The 18,922-nt window shown below is 52.3% G+C and overlaps 1 protein-coding gene across 7 annotated transcripts in view; it reads left to right on the top strand.

Moving 5' to 3' along the window:
* The first annotated feature begins 2,891 nt into the window (after window positions 1-2,891).
* B3GNTL1 (UDP-GlcNAc:betaGal beta-1,3-N-acetylglucosaminyltransferase like 1) overlaps window positions 2,892-18,922 on the top strand; it is a 66,372-nt gene continuing 50,341 nt past the window's right edge. For 6 of the 7 annotated variants that reach the window (XR_011234921.1, XM_069483073.1, XM_069483072.1 and 3 more), the window contains exons 1-4: window positions 2,892-2,953; window positions 4,669-4,785; window positions 4,884-4,983; window positions 8,005-8,069. Coding sequence is in view for 5 of the 7 variants with exons in the window: in XM_069483073.1 (XP_069339174.1) it covers window positions 2,909-2,953; window positions 4,669-4,785; window positions 4,884-4,983; window positions 8,005-8,069 (327 nt within the window). In the remaining 2 variants the exon portion in view is untranslated. Of the gene's footprint in view, window positions 2,954-4,668; window positions 4,786-4,883; window positions 4,984-8,004; window positions 8,070-11,856; window positions 11,887-18,922 lie in introns of those variants that run through there. The other variant, XM_069483075.1, reaches the window with a different exon arrangement.

The raw sequence follows: 18,922 nt of genomic DNA, 5'->3' as shown, positions 1-18,922 counted from the left end.
TCTACTGTTTTGTAGATTACTTTTTTAAAAAACATGGGCTGTAACTCCTTAATGAGTCATTAAATCCACACAGCGAGTGAGTCATGGCCAGCGTTTGGAACTTGCGCTAGAGTAGAAGAAATAAACTCAGTGCACATCACAGGCTGTCAAACAGCTGGTTTGCTCCTTGTGAACTGATGTATTATTGGAGTGGAAATGGTCACCACATGCAGAATCTGCTATGGTCCCGAGTGACCCGGACTTCTGAGCAGCAGCCACTGCCCCAAGGAGGTCCAGCCAGAGCTCTGCTGGAGTTTGTTCCGTCTGGAAACTTGGAGACACACAGGTCTTGGGGTCAGGCTGTCCCAAGAACCTGTCTGGCTGTCATCTTTAAAGTTTGAACTCATGCCGGGCGCGGTGGCTCACGCCTGTAATCCTAGCACTCTGGGAGGCCGAGGTGGGTGGATCATTTGAGCTCAGGAGTTCGAGACCAGCACTGAGCAAGAGTGAGACCTCATCTCTACTAAAAATAGAAAGAAATTATATGGACAACTAAAAATATATATATATAAAAAAATTAGCCAGGCATGGTGGCGCTGCCTGTAGTCCCAGCTACTTGGGAGGCTGAGGCAGGAGGATCGCTTGAGCCCAGGAGTTTGAGGTTGCTGTGAGCGAGGCTGACGCCACGGCACTCTAGCCTGGGCAACAGAGTGAGACTCTGTCTCAAAAAAATAAAATAAAATAAAATAAAAGCTTGAACTCAGCCTTCACTGACTGTGCTCACGGTGGAATCATTCTCATTGGGGGCCCAGTGCCCCCCAAGCCTCCCCACGTTCTTACAGACCTGCAGTGATTCTTTGCCTCCTCCACCAGCATCGTACGGAGCTGCTGTGCCCTTATGAAATGTGGGTACCTGGTGTCCTGGTCCATTTGTGCTGCTGTAACACTATACCTTGTACTGGGTAATTTATGAGCAACAGGAATTCATTGCTCACAGTTCTGGAGGCTGAAAAGTTCAGGACGAAGGCTCCTTCAAGCTTCTTTCACATCAGGGCATTAATCCCACTCACGGGGACAGGGCCCTCATGACCTACTCACCTCCTAAAAGCCCCATCTCCTACCACCACCACCTTGGTGGTTAGTCTACAACATATGGACTTGGGGGGGGTGGCACATACATCAGACCATGGCACCTGGTCTTCCCCACTCCAAGCCCCTGGCAGTTGGCACTGAGCCCTCTGAATACAGCCACCATTCACCAAACATTTTGCATAAACAATTAAAAATAAAGCAAGCTGCCCACTCAGTGAGCACAAAGCTATTGGGAATTTTGTGTTGCTTCCCCCTCTGGTGCCCATATGACATGGTTCATCTTCCATCACTGCCTCTCCTCCCTCTAAGACCACACAATGTCAATCCAGCCAACCCTGATGTCCCCCGGCCTCCTTCCTGTCCCTCTCCAGGGCAGGGACGTCAGTCCCACGCACTGTCCCCGTCAGCATTTGAGGACCTTCCTCCTACGGCAGAAATGACCTCAGGCCCCACCACCCTTGGATTTCAGAATCCTGCCCCACTATGACATTGCATTTCTGAAACGCAGCTTGGAACTTCGAAAATTTCCAAAAAGGAAATTCAAATTAAGTTTGTACCAGGAGGAAGCTAGTGAAAAGCAAATTTCTGGCAGCAGAAGACGAACATGAAAAAAGGCAAGAGAATCCAAGCCCAATTTTGGAGGCCGGGTGCTGCGGCAGTGCCAGAAACCATCTTCAGCTCTTATCTCTGGCCCTTATCAGTTACCGTGAGCCTATAGTGCATCCTGTCATTTGAAAAAGAAACTATTCATAACATGCCAACCTCTGGAGAATATTAGATCTTTGGAAGCAACTTCTAAGATGCATTTTTACGCATCTGACTTAAACATTTCAACTTCTACAACAGGATTTGCAAATAATGATGCAATTTAGGGGAAAAAAAATCACATCTGAAGTGATCCTGAAAGAAAAGTTTGGATTTGTTGTAACAATTTATTAAATACTTTGCATTTAATCTTAATATGGACAAAGGATTTGTCCTGGCAGTGACGCTTATAGATATGCTCAGTGAGCCTCACGGTGCCCCTGTCCACTCAACGCCTCCCTGTGGGGCATCCCACGAGCGTCACAGCCGCAGAGGACAGTCCCTCGCTGCCGCCCAGGGCTGTGGGCGAGCGGGCTCTGGGGTCACACAGCCAGCAGCGGTGCCTGCTGACCGGAACCGCCCGCAGGAACTGAGCCGGCGCGCCCCGTGTGCGCAGCCCACGCCGGGTTGGGGGTCTCGGGCGTCTCACGGGGCCACCGAGGGAAGTTCCGCGGACAGAACAGCCGGCCCCGCGGTCCTGGGAGGGAGGGGCTCCGCGGATGAGCACTGGTCCCCGGAGCCGCTTTCAGTGCGGTCCTCGCTGGGGCTGCGGGGACGCACGGCGGGGCGAGGCTGGCGGGCTCCCCCAACTGCTGCGCAAAGGCGCCCCGGCTTCTCCTCGTCCCCGAAGGCCGGTCGGTCACAGCTCTGACGAAATGCGGCGTCTCTGACGGCCGCACAGCGACCCCCGCGGTTGCCTGGGCGCCCTCGCAGTCGCCGCCTCCGCGCCGCCACAGCGCGCACGACCGGCTTGCGGAGGCCTCACGGCGCGTGACCAAACGCCCTGGCGGGGCCGAGAGGAAGTGCAAAGAAGCGACCAGGGACACAAGACCCGCCCGGGTCAAAGGGAAAGGCCGGAGCTCGGCGCCCGCCGCGCGCACTTCCGGGTGCGGGAAGCCCCGCCCCCTGCGCCAGGGGGAGGGGGCCCGGCCGCCGCCCCGCCTCCTGGAGCCGCCCGCGCACGCGCCGTGGGCCAGGCGGCGGGGACGCGCGCAGCCGCGCCGAGGCGGGGGCGGGGTGAGGAGCGCGCGCCATGCAGGCACCGGGGGACCCCGCGCCTGGCCCCGGGCCCCGCGTGGTAGGTGCGGGGCGGCCGCCTCAGCCTTCCTCGCCTGCGTCCCCTGCCCTTCGTCGCCCTCCTACCCCTCGTCCCCTCCTGCCCTGCCCGGTCTCCCTCCGCTTCCACCTCCCGCGCTGGTGTCTGGGCGCCGGCGGGACGCGAGTGCCACGCGGAAGGCGTTCCGTGGGGGTCGGAGGTGCGCGAGGCCGCGCGTGGCCGGGGGGCTTCAGCGCAGGTGGCTCCACCTGGGCACTTCGCCGCGAGCCCCCCGGCTCGGAGCGCACCGTGCGCCGTTCCCCCGCGGGCGTGGGCGCGGCGGCCTTGCGGGGCCCCGGGTGGGCTGCGGCGCCCCGGCCCCGCGCAGGCGGGAGCCCGGGCATCCGCAGCCGTCGGGAGCTGGAGGCGGACACAGGGGCCATCCGAGCTGTGGTGTTGTCACCAGCGCAAAGGCTCGGCTCGTCCTGTTCTTCGTGCCGGTGTCACTAACACTGGGGACACAGGTTGATCAGAGTCTGTCTCCAACAGAAACTCACATTCTGTTTGGTATTGGAGAGCTTGGAAAAAAATATTCTCTCCTTCTTTTCCTTTAAAAAGTAAATTCAAAGTAAAGTAAATATGTAAAGAAATGAGGGAACTGTTCATAGAACTAAGTCCGGGAGGGAATATCACTGCTGAATCAGATCCTCAGAGTGAGGTTTCGCTTGGACAGAGCCGGACTGAATTACCTTTTGAACAGTCATATCTATGAGCTTTTCATAATCGTTTGAATTTAGTATTAAAGAATACCTATAGTATGTAAAGATAGACCGTACACACGTGTACACAGACACGTGTGTTTGTATAGATGTGCATATGTGTATACACACACACCTGGCTGGCCTGTGTTTTTATTTTCTTGTTTAGGAATTTGCCCACTTTTCTTCAGTAGGATATGAAGTCAGGGTGGGGCGGACTGTAACTTGTCTGGATATTCTGTATCACCTAATATAATGTGTGAGTTTAAGACAATTCTTGTAATCAGTTACTCTGTTGATAGGTACCACGGATTTTACTCCATACCACTTTAGACATTTTTGTTTTAGTCTTGGCCTCCATGAGAAGAGGGCAATGCTGGTGCCAGACCAGACCTACTACGTGTAGAACAAGGGATGGTCTCATGTCCTGTTTTCTCAGCTTGGTCCTTCGAACAATCTCCCCTCCCCACCCCACCCCCCACCCTGCCCCATACTTTGTTAAAGCATTGTGTAGGAGGCTACTTCAAGGGATTACTTTGTTGCAGTTTGCTGAAATGCTTATTGCACTGAGAAAATGACCGGTTATTTTCATAAGTGGGTTGGAAGGTACACAGATGCTTGTTTCAACCAAAATGATAATGTTCTGACTAGTGCTTGGGAAACACATGAGTGTACCATTGAATTAGGAACAATTTTGATGCCTTTCAGATTGTTTCTCCCTTTCAGAAGCACAGGGAAGCCCAATTCAGGGAAATCTAAGACACGATAAATCTTATGGAATAAAACAGGGTTAAGAGCTTGGAGGGAAGGAATAGACAGACGCCTTTTGTTTGTCAGAGAATGTGCTTTCGTTGGAGGCCTTGTTCTGGGCTATTCTGTGAACCAGGCCTTGCCATTTGAAAATGAGCATTGTGCGGATGGGAAGGGGAGGTACCTTAGAGTAGTGGGAAGGGAATTGAGTTTTCACACTCCTATTACTCCCTTTCTTTTGAATTCCAGTCCATCATCCTCCCAGTCCACAATGCTGAACCGTGGTTGGACGAGTGCTTGAATTCTGTTTTGCAACAGGACTTTGAAGGCACCATGGAGCTCTCTGTATTTAATGATGCCAGCAAGGTATTCATGAACTTTCTCCTGGGTGATTTAGCTCCAGTATAAGTCACGTCTGACTGTTCTGAGGGAATTTTCCTAACCTGCCAACCCCGTGCTTTCAGGACAAGTCTGGGACTATCATTGAAAATTGGAAAGTGAAGCTAGAAGGTTCTGGTATCCTTGTGGTCATTGGAGGGCACGATTCTCCGTCTCCCCGGGGAGGTAAGTAAATGTATTTAGTTGATTAAGCTATAATTTGTGGTTTCTTATCAACTTACGTACTTAAATAGTTTTACATTGTTCAAATACTGGAAAAAAAGTATTGTGGTGGTAAGTAGGTTTACCACTTATTCAGAACCTACTAGACCTAAATTCCTTATTTTTGGTAAGGATTTGTTGCTATGGTTGAATGTTTGTATCCCCTTCCAAATTCACATGTTGAAACCTAACCCCCAATGTGATGGTGTTAGGAGGTGGGGACTTTGGGACGTGGTTAGGTCATGAGACTGGAACCTCAGGCATGAGATTAGTGCCTTTATAAAAAAGGTCCCAGAGAGCTCTCTCGCCCCTAGGAACTAGGAAGTGGGCCCTCACCAGATACTGAATCTGCCAGTGCCTTGATCTTAGACTCCTTAGTTTCCAGAACTGTGAGAAATAAATTTCTGTTGTTTATAAACCACTCAGTCTGTGGTATTCTGTTACAGCACACAGATTACTCCGGCCCTAGGAAGCCACTAATCTACTTTCTGTCCCCATGGATTTGCTCATTCTGGACATTTCACATAAATGGTATCATGTAATATGTGCTCTTTTGTAACTGGTTTTCATTCAGCATAATGTTTTAAGGTTTATCTATGTTATAGCATATATCAGTACTTCATTTTTTTTTGTGGGAGAATAATATTCATTGTATGTGTACACCATATTTTGTTTATCCGTTCATCAGTTGGTGGACATTTGGGTGGTTCTGTTTTTTGGCTGTAGTGAACAGTGCTGGTAGGAACATTTGTGTACAAGCCTTTGTTTGAACACTGGTTTTCAAACCCTTCGGGTATATACCTGGGAGTAGAATTCCTGGGTCATGTTGTAATTCTGTGTTTAATGTATTCAGCTGCCAAACCGCTTTCCACCGGGGCTGCACCGTTTCACATCCCCACCAGCACTGTGAGAGGGTTCCAGTTTCTCCATATCCTCGTCAACACTTGTTATTTTCTGTTTTTGGGGGTTCTTTATAGCCATGCTAGTGGGTATGAAGTGTATCTCATTGGAGTTTTGATTTGTACTTTTCCCTATTGACTAATGTTGTTGAGCATCTTTTCATGTGCTCTTTGGCCATTTGTGTATCTTCTTTGGAGAAACAGCTATTCAAATCTGTTTGCCATTTTTTAATTGGGCTGCTTGTCTTTTCATTGTTGAGTTGTAAGAGCTCTTTATATATTTTGGATATTAGAGCTTTATTAGATATAATTTGCAAACATTTTCTCCCATCATTTGAGTTATCTCTTTACTCACTTGAGAGTGTCCTTTGATGCACAAAAGTTTGTGATGTTGATGAAGATGAAATCCGTCTCGTTTGTTTTTTTCTTCTGTGGCATGTGCTTTTGGTGTCATATCTAAGAAACCATTACCAAATCAAGGTCAGGAAGATTAACCCGTGTGTTTTTTTCAAAGAGTTTTATACTTTTAGCTCTTACATTTAGGTCTTTCATCCATTTTGAGTTAATTTTTATATATGGTGGGTGGTAAGGGTCCAACTTCACTCTTTTGTAGGTAGATATTCAGTTGTTACAATTTGTTTAAGAGAATATTTTTTGATTGTCAAAAATCAATTAACCTGGCTCATGCCTGTAATCCCAGCACTTTGGGAGGCTGAGGTGGGAGGATCGCTGGAGGCCAGGATTCCAAGACTAGCCTGAGGAAAAGCAAGGTCTTGTCTCTACAAAAAAAAATAGAAAAATTAGCCAGGTGTGGTGGCATGAGCCTATAGTCACAGCTACTTGGGAGCCCAAGGCAGGAGGATCTCTTGAGCCCAAGAGTTTGAGGTTGCAATGAGATATGATGATGCCACTGCACTCTAGGCTGGGCAACAGAGTGAGACTCTGTCTCAAAAAAAAAAAAAAAAAAAGAAAAGACAAAAATCAATTTGCTGGGCGCAGTGGCTCATGCCTGTAATACTAGCACTTTGGGAGGCCGAGGCAGGAGGATCGCTTGAGCTCAGGAGTTCGAGACCAGCCTAAGTAAAAGTGTCTCTACAAAAAAACAGAAAAAATTAGCTGGGTGCGGGGGTATGCGCCTATAGTCCCAGCCACCTGGGAGACTGATACAGGAGGATCGCTTGAGCCTGGAAGCTTGAGGTTGCAGTGAGCTATGATGATGCCACCGTATCTCTAGTTGGTACAACAGAGGGAGACTCTGTCTCAAAAAAAAAAAAAAAATCAATTAACTGTAAATGGATGGGTTTAGTCCTGGACTCAGTTCTATTTCCTTGGTCTCTGTGTCTATCCTTATGCTTGTACCACATTGTTTTGATTACTGTAGCTTTGTGATAAGTTTTTTTGAATTATTTTCTTAATTTCCTTTGAGATTGCTCATTTCTAGTGGATAAACAACTGTTTTTTCTTGGTGCTGATCTTGTTTCATACAATTTGCTAAACTTGTTTATTAGCTCTAATACTTTGTTTTTGTTTTTTTGTTTTTTTTTTGAGAGAGGGTCTCACTCTGTTTCCTGGGCCAGAGTGCTGTGGCATCAAGCTAGTTCACAGCAACCTCAAACTCCTGGGCTCAAGCAATCCTCCTGCCTCAGCCTCCCTCCCAAGTAGCTGGGACTACAGGCATGTGCCACCATGCCCGGCTAATTTTTTCTGATATTTTTAGTTGTCCGTTTACTTTCTATTTAGTAGAGACAGGGTCTTACTCTTGCTCAGGCTGGTCTCGAATTCCTGACCTCGAGTGATCCTCCGCCTCGGCCTCCCAGAGTGCTGGGATTACAGGCATGAGCCACTGTGCGCGGCCTACTGTGGGCAGTGCCGGGGGGACGGTGCCTGCCTGCCGCAGTGCTCCCAGCTGCTGCTCCGCATGGGCCGGCCCCTCCCGCTGACTCCCCTGCATCCCTTCGAAAGCCAAGCCGAGCTTCTGTGCACGGTGGTCCCAGCTTTCTTGTATGCGTGTGGAATGCACAGCATTGTGAAGGAGGATGCTGCTGGAAACTGAATTGTAAGAGTTTTTCTCTTCTTTTTTTAACAGTTGGATATTCTAAGAATCAAGCTATAGCACAGAGCTCAGGGTCTTACCTTTGCTTTTTGGATTCAGTAAGTAACTCTTTTTTTTGTTTATAATGTATATAAATGTCGGTTGAATAATTAAATGTTTGTATATTTTAGTGTGGTTCTTAAACCATTTTCTAATATGTTATGATCATACTTAAAAGTTAAGGTTGATAGGTTGTGGCTGTTTAATTGCTGTAGCACTTAGTTAATCATAAATAAGATTACATAAAAATGTAAAATTTTTCAGCAGAAAATAATATAAAGAAATGAAGATAAACTAGGCCAAATTGGCAAATATACTTAAAGGATTAATAACCTTAACTAGAAATAATTCATAGAAGTTGGCAAGAAAACAAAGTTGGTAAACAGGCACAGGGCAGGTGAGAGCGTCAGGTGTGGGTGTGAGGGCCACAAATGAACTTTTCTAAAAATTTAAATCATTTGTCATAAAATACAGATTAAGTTAATGAGACTCTGTTAAAACTCAAATTAATAATGTTTTTAAGACATGTCGATACTCAGCATTTTGGGAAGTGTAAGTGGGTGCAGTGTGGTTTTGTACCTTGTAACAAGAACCGTAAAAACGCTATATGCCCTGACGCCTAAATCTCACTTCTGGGTCTCTCTGAGGAAGACTTGTCTACAAAGAAGCTTCAGGTTGTTTGTTAGGATGGAAAATTAGAAACCAGTTGCTATGAGCTGGTGGAGTCATAGTGAGGGAAATTGTGGAGGGTCTCCACGAGGGAATCTCGGAACGTTCACAGAGAATTTTTAATAATGAGACAAATGATTGCAATGGGTGAAAAGAGAACATAAAGTTGCTTGCATAGTCTGTACCTAACTGTGGATTGTCTTTTTATTACTGTAAAATAAACTGTACGGCGTCTGTGCCCCTGCGGGCTGGGAGGGCTCCCAGGGCTGCCGTGCTGCTGGGGGCTGGGGGCCGTGTGCCCCCCGGTCGGCCTGGCCGGGCTCTGCTCGTGCCCACCGGGTTCCTGTGGGAACCACCTTCTCTGCTGTCGGCGACCCAGCTCTCGTCCTCGGCTCCCAGGGCCGTTGGTAGAGGTCTCCGTGTGGGGGGGTCGGGGTACGTACGTGCCTGCGTGTGAGGACAGGCGGCACCGCAGGGGACGGCCCTGCTGCCCAGGCACCAGGCATGGCTCCCTGTGCCACCGCCTCAGGTGCTTTCCTCTCTGCTCTTTCCTTCTTGGGCTGAAACGCCTCAGATTTTCCCAGTTTTCTTACACAGAACGTGCAGCCTTCCTCCCTTCTCTGGGCACCTGTCTTCACGCTCAGATGAGGCGCCTGACACTTTTCTGTACAAGGACAGAGTCCACCAAAGACAGCCGGACCCGCCGCACTGAAAGTCGTGCTTTTTGTTGCCTTTGGGTGATGGGATTATGGCGATTTTCTGTTTAGGATTGTTTTTTCTGACGTGTTTTACAGTAATCTTGTGTCACTCTCTGCTGACAACAGCGGCAACACGATCCGAGTTTGTGACTGGCAGGTCACACCCCGTCCACAGGGGTTTTAAGACCTCCCAACACGCAGGTCTGCGCGGGACCACGTCTCCATCTCGGCTGAAAGAAAAGAGGAACCGTCTCCACTGTCTCTGTCGTCTTCTTTGCTCACGGAAGGGCAGGAAGAAAAGGCAGGCGGGACGTGGAGATGTGGGGGGAGGTGGAATTGAAAATTCGTAGGGTAAAGGTATTTTTAACCTGAAAAGAACCTGCCAGCCCGGGTGACAGAATGAGACCCTGTCTGAAAAAAAAAGGGACTCTGTGCTGTCCGACCCCCCCGTCAGGTGTGGGAGTTCCGGTTGCTCCACCTGCTCGTTTACGGTGACGCCATCAGCCTGGGCTTCGATGGTTCCAGCACAGGGTCCCCAACTTTGTGGCACCAGGGACTGGTTTCCTGGAAGACAGTTTTTCCACACCCTGGGTGGGGGTGATGGTTTGGGCTGATTCAAGCCCGTGACATTTCCTGTGCGGTCAGACCTCTCTGCTGAGGATGATCTGTGTTTGCAGCCGCTCCCCAGTGCTGGCATCACCTCAGCTCCACCGCGGATCGTCAGGGGTTAGATTCTCGTAAGGAGCCACAACCCGGATCCCTCACGCGTGCGGTTTGCAGTAGGGCTCTCGCTCCTGTGGGAATCTCGTGCCCCCGCTGAGCTGACAGGAGGCGGAGCGAGCGATGGGGAGCGGCTGTCTTGCCTGCCCCTCACCTCCTGCTCTGCGGCCGGTGCCTGACGGCCACAGATGGTGCCAGTCCGTGGCCCGGGGGTTGGGGACCGCAGCGCTAGCAGATGTGACGTGTATCCCACTGTGTTTTAATCGACATTTCTCTGATGGCTGGTTATGTTGAGCGCCTTTTCATAAGTCTGCTTTTGTGAAATGCCCAAATCTTTTGCCTTTAAAATAATTGGGTTATCTATCTTATTATTGAGTTGCAAGCGTTATATATTCTGGATGAAAGCCCTTGTTAAATGTATGGACTGTGATTATTTTCTCTAAGTGGCTTCCTTTTCGTATTTTAATGGTGTCTTTTGACGTGCAGAAATTTTAACATTGATGAAGTCTAATTTATTGATTTTTTCTTTTATAGTTAAATGTTTTTCCTAAGAAATTTTTGCTTACCCTGAAGAAGAATTTATTTTCTTATATTTTCTTCTAGTGGCTTACAGTTTTTACGTCTATATTTAGATCTCTTTTCCATCTCAAATTAATTTCTTTTTTTTCAAATTAAGTTGTTTATACATGGTGTGGAGTAAACGTCAAGGCTAATTTTTTTCATGTGGATATTCGGTTCTAGCGCCTGGTGTTGAGGAGTCTTTTCTCCATTGAATGGTGCAGATGCGTCTGTTGAAAACCAGTTGTTATGTCCGTGCGGGTTTATTTCCAGGCTGTTCTGTTTGTTACCGGCAGTCCCTCAGTGCTCTGCCGTGTGGCTCCCTGAGCAAACACACCACGCTTGCTCATCGCTCTCCTGTCGGTGGGTGGTGAGCGGCTTTCAGGTGTTCGGTTTTGTGGACGATGCTGCCGTAAACCTCCTGCACTGGCGTCTGCTGTGCAGGCAGGAGCTGCTCTACGGTTTGCACCTGGAGCCGGAGCGCCCAGGTCATGGGCAGGAGAGGGGGCGGCCGCAGGCCCTGCGCTGGCTCTGCTGCCGGGTGGGCTGTGGATTCAGAACCTTCCCAGCACCTGGCATCGTCAGGCTTTTACGCTCCGCCGCCGAGCGGGGTGAGTGGAGCCTCTCCGGTCACGAATGGTGAGCAGCCTCTTGTTGCTTGGCATCTCGGGAAATGAGTTTGCATCTTTTTGCCCATTTCTCTTTTTCCTTTAAAATTATCACGACTCAGAAAAGTTTCAAGGATGGTGCAAAGAGCTTTTTGTTTTCCCTGAGCCATTTGTGAGCAGGCTGCCTGCCTGGCGTGTGCCGTCCCGGCCCGTGGGCGTGTTTCCTGCAGCCACAGCGTGGCCCTCGCAACACGCTGTGCCTGTGGTCCCAGGTGCGTGTGGTTGCCGTGTCTCTTTGACCTGCTCCAGCCTGGAGACGCCTCAGCCCTCCTTGCCTCTCCTCCTCTTGGTGGGGATTCCGGGGCCCCTCTTCTGTGGAACGCTCTAGAACTGGAGTGGTCTGGTGTTTCCCTGGTGACTCTGTTGGGTCTCTCATCCCCACCCAGAGCAGCTCAGAGGGGACGCTGCCTTCTTGCTCCTTCCTCCGGCACCTGTGGCTTCAGTTTGCTCGAAGAGGAAACATGTAGCTTCAGTTCCGGAAGCTCCGCGCGTGTTCCAGAGATCCTGGGCGGGAGGACGCCAGGCGGGTCACCACCGAGTCCGCAGAATGCCGCGGACGGCAGGTACTCGTGTCTGAGCTCTCGTGCGCGCCCTCCTGAGGCCTGGCCCTTCCTGGGGGTGTCGGTCTGTGGGGACGGGCCAGGTCCCCCTGCGTGTGCTTGGTTGAGAGAAGGTGGTTGTGGTCGTCAGCGAAGGTGGAGGGTGTCGGCACGGGGACGGTGCGGGGAGAAGAGTCCAGAGAGTGAGCACGGGCTGGGTTGACATGGAGCATTTGCCATGAGCGGGGAAGGGAACACGTGAGGCCCCTGTTGGGGCTGAGGTTACACTGTGGCTGGTCCTGCCGCCTAGGTGAGACCTGCGGACCTTATGTGGAATCCACGTAGATTTCCACGGGCGCCCAAGCTGCCCCTGCGCTGGAGCTCGCTCGCTCGGTGGCTGACGCTGCAGCCGGTGCACAGGGCACGCGGGGAACAGCCCAGACCGGGGGAGTGAGACCCGCGGTTTCCGCCCCGGGGCCCACAGCCTCCCCGCAGCCCCTGCGGCCCCGGCGTCGGATCTGCCGCAGCCTTTGTTGCCTCGAGCAGCCGTGTCCCTGGCAGTGTCAGCTCAGGCAGGGATGACGCTTTCCCAGGTGTTTGGGGCTCTGGGTCTGTGACCAGCAAGGGTAGGAATCAGGGAGCGTTTGCTAAACAGATGGGTGGAGTTTGGATCTGTGTGTTCAGTTTCTTAGTCACGTTAGATTGAACCAGATAGTTCTGTGGGCTTGTCTGGGAAGCCAGCCGTCCTTCTGGAAATTATTTCTGTGGAAAATGATGTTCTGAGTTCCTTGCTTGGCCTGTGTACAAACGAACCTTTAGAACCCGTGTGTGTGATGCGGCTCTTCAGAGGACTGTGCTCCCTTAGCAAGTTCCCTTGGTGATGCTGCCTGGGAGCCAGTGAGCACCTTTCCAGAAGAGTCACAGGCCCTTCCAGATGACAGCGTCACTGTCTGTCCAGGTACCACAGGCGGCGAATTCAAGAACAGCCGCATCAGAGACGGGGCTCTCACGGCGGGTCCCTCATCCCGGGCTGTGCCCGGCAGTGGTGTTTCAGGAGAGCAGGGAGCAGGGTCCCCGTCTTCCCGAGAGCTGGGGCGCCTGGGTCTCAGGGGCAGTGGCCGGGACTGTGTCACTCGGGGCTTAGCCGGAAGGAGCAGTCACGCCGAGCGGACTGGCGCTGTCTGGAGGAGGGAGCCCAGGGCCATCGTGGCAGGAAAGTCCGACCTGGGAGAGGATGTCTGTGGCCTTTCCTAAAAAAAAAAAAAAAAAAAAAAGGTATTTGCCGAGCTTAGAGGAACGGCTGTTTCCGTTTGTTTGGATCCTCTTTGATTCCTTCATGCATTTTGTGATTCTCAGGAGACAGATCGTGTCGCTGTTCTGTCTAGTTTGCGCCCATCCCTCCAGCTTCCTTTGGCGCGGCGTGGACGGGCGTGGTGTTTCCATTTCTGCGTCCACGTCGGCACCGTGAGTGCGTGGACATGGGTGGGTTCTGCGTGTTGATCTTGCATCCTGTGACCCTGCAGAACTTACCAGTTCTGGGGTGTTTTTTGTAGAGCGCTTGGGATTTTCTGTGTGGACATTCCTGTCACCTGCCACCAGGGCCAGTTCCGCGTCTTCCCGACTGAGCCATGTTGCACTGCCTGGAGCCCCCGGCCCTGGGCCCGGTCGCGGCCGTGCCGACCCCGCCCGGCTGGACGAGCGTCGGCCTCTCCCCGCGGGCTGTGCCAGCTGTCGGGCGTTTGAACACCGGTGCCGTTTATGCAGTTCAGGGAGTTCTCCTCTCTTACTAACTTGGGAAGAGTTTTTGCCATAAATGGGTGTTATATTTTGTCAAATGCTTTTTCTGTATCAGTTGAGCTTTGTTGGTTGTAGAAATGTTTGTTACTGAACAGCTATAAGATTTTTTCCCCCATATTCTTGGAATTTAGGAATTTTTGTGTGTGTGTCAAGGAGCTTGGTAGGCCCTTTCAAAGTATAGGCTTGAGGTTTTTTTTTTTAATTGAGATAAATTTTTCTTTATTAGCTCATTTCTTCTTCTTCTTTTTCTTAAACCTCCTTTTGAGGTTCCTTATGTCTGCGTGTTGGTCTCACCATTTGCGCATTTCCCCTGGATTTCCGTTCTCTGCAGTTTTGCATTTTGCAGTTTACCCTCCAGTTCACTCTTCGTCCGTGAGCTGTGACCACCACTGTCTCAGTCCCTGCATTTCAGCGGCAGAGCTCAAGCCCTGGCCTGGGCGCCTTTCCGTCCAGTGCTGGGAGCTCTCCGCAGCCGTCTTCTGTTGGCCTCGTCACCTCTTTCTGCAGTGGCTCTGGGAGGCTCTGCTTCTCCCTGGCTCCGAGGCCATTGTCACTCTGCTTCTTGGGTCCCCTCAGAGGTGTTCACAGTTGACTGTGTGTGTTTATGGCTCTCTGCTCCCTCAGAGCTCAGCGGGGCTGCCAGGGTGCTGTGGCAGGTGTGTGCAGAAGTGGCCTTCGATCCGCAGGTGGTGGCCTCTGTTAGGCCTGGGGAGAGGCCTGGCTTCCGAGTGTCCTTGGTTTCTGGGTTAGCGCTCTTCCCGCCTCTGGGTGAAGAGAAGCTTACTGGGTGCGTTCTTCCTTCTTCTGGCAGGGCGTGGGCGTGTGCGTGCGGCCTCCTCGGGGGCCTCTGTGGCTCTGCGGGGGCCAGGCGGCCTCCTGGAACAGCAAGGCCAGTCCTGGGGCCGTCAGCCGCCCTCCCCGCGGGAGACCCTGCACAGCTGTGAGCCAGCCCACGCATTCAGCTCGGGTGTCTGATGAGAGCTGGAGGGTCTGGGACAAACTGTAGAGCTGCAGTCCCCGACCCCTGGCTGCCTGTTAGGGACCCGGCCACAGAGCTCTGCCGCCCCCCCACTCCGTCCTGTCCATGGAAAATTGTCTTCCACGAAACTTAGGAACAGGGGTGGGGGAGCACAGCAGGAGCTGAGCGGTGGGTGAGCTGAGTGGTGGTGCTGACCCCGCGTGTTTACAGCTGCTCCCATCACTCCACCCCCAGCCCCATAAAAAATTACCTTCCAGGAGACAGGTCTCTGGGGCCAAAAGGCTGGGGACCCCCCTGTAGAGCAGCACCTGTGTCCAGAGTGGTGACCGTGGTCAGCACCGCAGTGCTTGTCTGGTGTTGCAAGTGTCCGGCTCACACTGAGGGCTGGGGCTTCCCGGGGCCTCCAGTGGCCAGGCTGGGGTCAACAGAGATTCGCTTCTGTGCCAGGGTCGCCCATGTTTCCTGGTGGGGTCAGTTCTCCAGACAGTCCCACCTTTTCCCTCCAAGCAGGTAGCCCGTTCATTCCTAACGGGTCTGGGCGTCCCGTGACGCTCACGTGGAGATGTGGGGAGGTGACCGCGGGCTGCCAGGGTGCTCCTCCTCCTCCTCCTGTCTCGTCCCGTCCCAGGGCTCCCTGGGAGTTGCCGTGTGCTCTTGGAGGTGACTCAATTTCTGTTTAAGAAACTGTTTAGAAAAGCAACAACAAAACAGCAGCTCCGATGGGGACTCGATGTCTGGGTTAGAAACAGGCAGGGCCAGTCTGGAACAGCCCAGAGAGAGGCCGTTGCTGGTCTTTCGGCAGCAGGGAGACCCGTGTGCAGGACGTTCGCTCTGAAGCGCAGCCCTGCTGATGGGATCTGGGAGCCCGCTGGTCTCTTCTCTCCTGGTTTTCCCGAGGGAGAAGGCAGGCGTGCTTTGACATCTGCCATTGACAGATGGGTGGTTCCCAGCCTGTAGCTGCTGGGCACAAGGAAGGTGGCACCTTTGGCCGCCCTGGCTAGGCTGTCCTGGGACCTGGCACCCGGAGACCAGGCAGGACCTCGCTGGGGGGCTCCTGTCTGGATCACCAGAGAGCTGTCCTGCCGCCTGGACGCCTCAGACGGCACCTCTTAGCCAGGGCTGTCTTGAACCCTTGTGTGTGGTCACCCCACTTTTTAGCCTTTAGGTCTCACAGGAAATGTGGGGGCAGCAGGCCCCCGTGCAGGGCATCCCCCCACACCGCGCCCTCCATCTCCAGTCAGTAGGGGAGGAATATCTTTTAAATAACTGATTTGCGGATGACTCAAAAAGCAGTTTCAAACCCTCTTGCTGTTAAACATTTTGTCCAGCTGCTGCTAAGTGGAAATGTTGGCTGATGGACTGTGAAGGTTTATGTCCAACTTTCCCCTCCGGCTCTTTGCCGCAGGTGCGGGAGGTGAGGGGACGGGCGGAGGAGGGGCTGAGGGCCCCCCACTGGCATTTGACGGGGACAGGAGACCTCGTGCTTCATGAGGGAGGTTTGAGAGCCAAGCCTTTGACCACAGGGTGTGGTGGTGACCAAGAGGTGACTGAGCGATGGTATTTCACTATATTTAAAAGAGCCACTGGTCGGTCACTTACTGACTGCAGACGTTACAGCTCAGTGAGGAGGTTGGCTTCCCTCGTCCCTGCGTCACCTGCCACCTGATTCCTGTATCTGACGTGTTGGTTTTAGCTCAGAGTTGTTTAGAAAAGAGGCTGCTGTCAGCTACGGAGAATCTGCTCAACTTAGGAAATAACTGAGCAGTGTTCGTGTGAGCTCGGACGGCGGGGGGGGGGGGGGGGACACACCGGGGACTCGTGCCTGTGTTGTCATTATTGGCGACTGTTGGTGGTTAGGTCCCTGTGTCATTGAGTCTGTCTTAGCTGGTGGTGGGAACCGCGTATGTTTCCTTGTGACGGTGTCTATAATTTAGGTAACCTTCAAGTGTTTTCAAATTACAGGTACTTTGCCTGGTTTTAAAAAGTCACATTTTTCATTTTGTCTTCAACAGTGTATCAAGAAATGGTAAACAAACATTCTTTCTCTATTAAAATAAAACAATTGACAGAAAATTCAGTTTCCTACAGAGAATTGTTTTAAAGATGTTGTCAGCTGACTTGAGTACGTGTCGGTGCTTCCGTGTGGCTGGTGGGTCTGTAGCCGTTTACCTCCCGGGGCAGAGGCTGTTGAGCTGTTTGCAGAGCGGCTGCCGGGAGGCTGAGCAGGGCCAGCGGGCAGGCCGGGGGCAGGTGGGACGGCCCGGCGCCACCCGCCGCTCCTGCCCACACACACCACTCCGTTCCTTTCCATTCTGTTCGTCCACTGTTCTTTTCCAAGACAAAAATTATGGGCTTGTGTTTAGACCCAAGGCCTGAAGTGGTTTTAGCTGGTTCAGGGCGGGACCACAGGATTTCAGTGGTAAATGTTCCCAAAAAGGCGCAGGTCACGCTGACCGAAGAGCAGACATGCGCTTGGTTTGTGAGGCCGAGGGTCCCGCATTTTGAACTGGCAGCCGCGGAGCGGAAGAGCTGTCTGTGTAGACGCTGCTGCCTTTCTCTTTGCACGAAGAGAGATTCCTCGCTCTTAACGCTGATGTTCAGAAAGGTTTTCCTTGAACAGAGGAAAAGCAGAATTATTTCGGGAATGGGCTGAGTGAGCCCCGGGAAGACGACTCCGCACTTCCAAAGGCGCCTCCGGGCAGGCTGCTGTATTTACCCGCGAGTTCCTGCCGCTCCGCAGCCTGTGGCTCTGGGCCAGCTGCAGCCTCTGCTGAACTTGGGTATTTTGGGAGACTAATGCCCCACAGTCGTGAGCTTCTGAAACTTTTGTTTCCGCAGAGCGTGTTCATTTTAAGGCTTAGGGAAGGGGGACGACCTGGGTGTTTGCAGAGCGCTGGTCCTGACTCACCGGCCAGGGGGAAGCGTGTTGAAAATGCAGATTTCTGAGCGCACAGCGTGGGCTCACACCCCAGACCTTGCAGGCAGACTCTGTCTGAGTGATTGTTTTGCCACCAGTGCCAGGAAGGGGGGCCACCGGCTACCTGTGGGAGCCCCGCTCAGGTGTTGCTCCCCGGTCTGAGAGTGGCTGCGTGTGGGGTGCACCTGCATGTCTGTGCTCCGAGCATCGTGTCCCGAGGTGCTCAGCTGGGGACTGCGCCCCAGGAAGACCTGGACCCTCACCCACAGGTCCTCCCTGTCCCTCCTCCCACGCCTCGTCCTCAGTGCGCTGACCAGTTCTTTCCCTCTCGCCACACACTGCGGGACGATCCATCCTCATTCCGTGTCCCTTCCTGTGCCTCCCTGTTAAAGTGTGGGCTCCGTGAGACCAGAGACACCGTCGCTCTTTGAAGTTCCAGAACTTCGCTGAAGGTTAGAGTCCAATGACATCGTGTTTCCTGTGTGTCTGGCTCAACCTAATGTCTGTGGACTGGCTGGGTGAATAACCGTGGCAAGTGCAGTCCATGTACCCCACGTGGGATCTCTGGGTAACATCGGAACCTCAAGTAGAAAACCTCGTGGTGGCAAAACATGTTTAAATAAAATTGCCTTGCTGAAGAGGTCGAGGGTGAGCTGCTGGCAAGGTGTGGATGTCGAGAGAGGATGGGGAGGGCGGGGTCTGAGGCGAGAGCCGGAAGCCGGGGGCCGGGTCCCAGGGGCCGGGCCTGCATTCTGGGGTCTGGGGGAGGCGCTGTCCGCAGGGGCGACGCGCCACAGGATTTGGGTGCGTTTAGTGGAACTGTGTGTTGGGTTCCAGATTATTTCCGTTTTCTACTCGCGTCACAGCTGCGCTGCAGAAGCGCCGCACGGCGCGTCTGGACGGGACTGGGGGGGACGCGAGTGGCCGCGGCTGCGTCGCGCAAAGCGGGACATTCTGGTGCTGTTGCTGCGCAGCTTGTGCCGTCGACCCGGAGTTCGAAATAATTTCCCGAAAAAGCATCATCAGTGAACTAATCACTAGTGAAATAATCCATGAACTCAGATGAAGAGTTTTTCCTAAATACTGAGCATTCTTTATCAGAGATGGCACATTTTAAACATCAGCTTTGGGCGTGACGTACGATGAAGTGCGTTCGTTTCGAGTGTGCGTCCAGTGACTTTGACAGCCGTGCACACCTCGTGGCGGCCGCACTCCCGCTGTCCCTTCGCGCCTCTGCAGTGTGTCCTCCTTTTGAAGTCGCCCTCCTTGAAGCAACTGCTGCTGCAATTTCTTTGTAGATTAGGTGTTTTCTGTTCTACAATTTCACATAAATGGACTCATCCAGTATGTGCTCTTATGGTTGGCTT

This window comes from Eulemur rufifrons, chromosome 9, assembly GCF_041146395.1.
Source record: "Eulemur rufifrons isolate Redbay chromosome 9, OSU_ERuf_1, whole genome shotgun sequence".
Classification (NCBI taxonomy): domain Eukaryota; kingdom Metazoa; phylum Chordata; class Mammalia; order Primates; family Lemuridae; genus Eulemur; species Eulemur rufifrons.
This window is presented reverse-complemented; position numbering and strand designations above follow the sequence as displayed.